Below are 3026 nucleotides of genomic sequence, written 5' to 3'. Positions count from 1 at the left end.
ACATTTTGAGCCAAGACATTCCCGATGATAGCTGCAGGGCGTGCCATGCACACCCCGAGCATTTAGCTCACATACTATCTAGTTGTCCGACACACGCGGGAATGACCTACATTCAAAGGCACAATGCGGCACTAAGAGTGCTTTATTACCTTCTCTGTCACCCCTACGGCATTCACCTTAATATCGCTCCTCTAAATGCTCCTAAGGAAATTGAGTCAATTGTCGAGAATGGAAAGTGCCGCATATACTGGAACTTTATATTCTCGATAATTGTTTCTGTCGCTCACTCGAGGCCTGACATGGTTCTTCTTGACTTCGAGAAGCGAACCATGTGCGTTATCGAATTTTCGGCACCAGCCGACAAAAACATCATAGCCAAGGAGAATGAAAAGAAAGAGAGGTATCGAGACCTTATAAGGGAGTTGCAACGATTGTACCCGGAATATTCTGTTAAACTGATCGTCCTTATCATCAGCGCTCTTGGAGGTGCCAAGCTTTCACTTGCTAATAGCCTAAAAACATCCCTGCGTGTCAACAATATGCTAGAACACTTGCGGGAAGAATGCAGAAGGCGGTTGTCCTTGGGTCACTCCGTTGTCTTAGGGTGCACGAGGCTTTTGCTGGATCGTCGTATTGATTCCTTTAAAGACTGTAACCACCTATCTCACGGTTGTGAGATGTGGTTGTGACCGAAATTTAATTATATATATATATAATTAAAAATTTGTCATGAGGATAACCGCAGGATTTCGCCGTGAGCGGGTGCTTATCTGAAAAATTGCACCCGCTTCCAACGAAATCGCGGTAAAATTTCAGCCACTTAATGAATCCTTTAATCCATTTAATCCATTAATCCTTTACTGTCAATTGACGTAAGAAACTTGGATAGTGTTGATGTAATATCGTAGTTACAAACAAGTTTGTAGGCACTCTTTAGAAACAATGGATGATTCATGTCTGGACTGTTCATGCCTCTTCTCTGTGTTCTGCAGCGGTACTCTCTCTACTCATTATCGATCAACCAGAAATTAATTTTAATTCCTCTTGAAGGAAGCCAGCCGTTTCTTCAAATATGCGATGACGCAAATTCATGCGTTATCCTGCTCCACTGATCTCTCTTTGTGAATGAGATACTTGTCAACCTCTTGAAAATATTTACTACGAGGAGAACCAGCTTACGTTCTGCTTACACTTGGGTGTACAACAAAAATAAAGATAAGTCTAAGCTCTATTTAAATTGTAATTGTCTTCGAAATTAATTGGATTATCTATTTAAAATTCAAAGATAGATACATTGGTCGTATTATATTACATTGGTATTATTCTGATGATGGAGAACTTACTTTCTGAGTTATCTGAGATATGTCAGTACTAAAAAGGAATCTCTGGCGGCTCTCAAAAACTTAAAACGCAAAACCCATTCAATGAGTGACTTATTAGTTTTTTGAATTACTAAGAAACTGGTTAATGCGTCCTCAAAGGAATGGGAAATGGGAATTTCTCCTGGTCATAGACCTCAACAATGCGCTAGTAAATACACTTGTGCGAAATGTAATCGTAAGCACAATACTCTTCTTCAGTTTAACAACTGGAACTCAGCGAATGACTCGGTTGCTCCCACACAAGAGAGTAACTTAATGAGTCCTAACGTAAACAATTCTCAAATTACGTCTATTTCACAAAATAATCAAAATACTCCAGTAAATAATGATCAGTCTACGGTGATAAGGGAGGGGCATCATGTCCTTCAGAATAATAAATCTATTTGTCTTTTAAATAATCACGATGGGATTCCAGGTACCACTTTACTTGTCACGGCAGTTCTTGAATTGAAAGCAGACAATGGTAAATGTGAAAGTTTTCGATTATTGATGGATCAAGGATCTGAATGTAGTTTTATATCGGGAAGAGTTTTGATTATATTAAAACCCATTTGTCATAAAATTACCGGAGTATATGGTGTAGGTGGAGAATTCTTCGGTAACGCTAAAAGAGTATTTCAAGTATGGTTACGTCCGAAGGAGTCAAAGCGTACTCCTATTCCATTACAAGAACTCGTCTTTTTCAATTCAACTTCATACGCTCCTCCCAAATTGCTAGATCAGGCAAATCTAAGGGAATTAAGAAATTTCAGCTTAGCGGATCCCGATTTCTTTGAATACAATAGAATAGATGTTATTTTGGAAGCAGATCGATCTGTATCCTGCCTACTACCTAGATTAAAACAAGGTATTCTCGGTTCCTTAACAGCCCAAGATAGTCTTTTTGGATTGATATTATCAAGACCTATTCAACAGTCTGAAATAGGTCGTTCAATCTCAGCCTGTCATTGTACGGCTTCAGAACTACACGATAATTTATCTCGTTTCTGGGAGATGGAAGAACCTCTTTCCTCATCCTCTTTGACTGAGGATGAAATTCACTGCGAGGAGCATTTCGTTGCTAATTGTACTCGATTGCCCTCCGGTCAGTATATGATCAGATTACCCTTTCGAAATGGTCCTCCCATCGAAATCGGTAATTCCTTGTGTAGAGCTAAAATTATTTTAGAAAAGAATCTAGCCCAATTAAAAAATGAACCCGAACTTCAATCTGAATACTCAGCTTTTATGTCTGAACATAGACAATTAAGCCATATGGAACTGGTCAAAGATTTTACTGAATCGGATTCTTCTCAAACTGTATACCTACCTCATCATACTATCATTCGAGATAGTAGTTCTACTACTCATTTACGTGTAGTCTCTAATGCCTCAAGCCTCACTTCTAATGGCTCTTCTTTAAACTCGCACTTGCATATTTGTCCGAAATTATTAACCGACTTAATTTCAATCATTTTACGTTGGCGCATGTCGCAATTTGTTTTTGTAGCCGACGTTGAAAAAATGTTCCGACAGATTAAAGTTGATCCACGTGACTGTGATTATCAGCGTGTCTTATGGAGTTCACCAGAAGGTAATCTCGAAGCCTGGCGATTAACCACCGTCACATATGGGGAGCTTGTGCCACGTACCTGACTAATAGGC

General features: G+C 39.3%; 1 protein-coding gene across 1 annotated transcript; it reads left to right on the top strand.

Annotated features, from left to right (window-relative positions):
- Window positions 1-1490: 1490 nt before the first annotated feature.
- Window positions 1491-3017, top strand: LOC117178638. Its single transcript, XM_033370061.1, has one exon. The coding sequence runs from the start codon at window positions 1491-1493 to the stop codon at window positions 3015-3017; it is 1527 nt and encodes a 508-aa protein (XP_033225952.1).
- The last annotated feature ends 9 nt before the right edge of the window (window positions 3018-3026 follow it).

This window comes from Belonocnema kinseyi, chromosome 8, assembly GCF_010883055.1.
Source record: "Belonocnema kinseyi isolate 2016_QV_RU_SX_M_011 chromosome 8, B_treatae_v1, whole genome shotgun sequence".
In the NCBI taxonomy this organism is placed as follows: Eukaryota; Metazoa; Arthropoda; class Insecta; order Hymenoptera; family Cynipidae; genus Belonocnema; species Belonocnema kinseyi.
The sequence above is the reverse complement of the archived record's forward strand: the minus strand, read 5'-3'. Positions and strand labels throughout refer to the sequence as shown.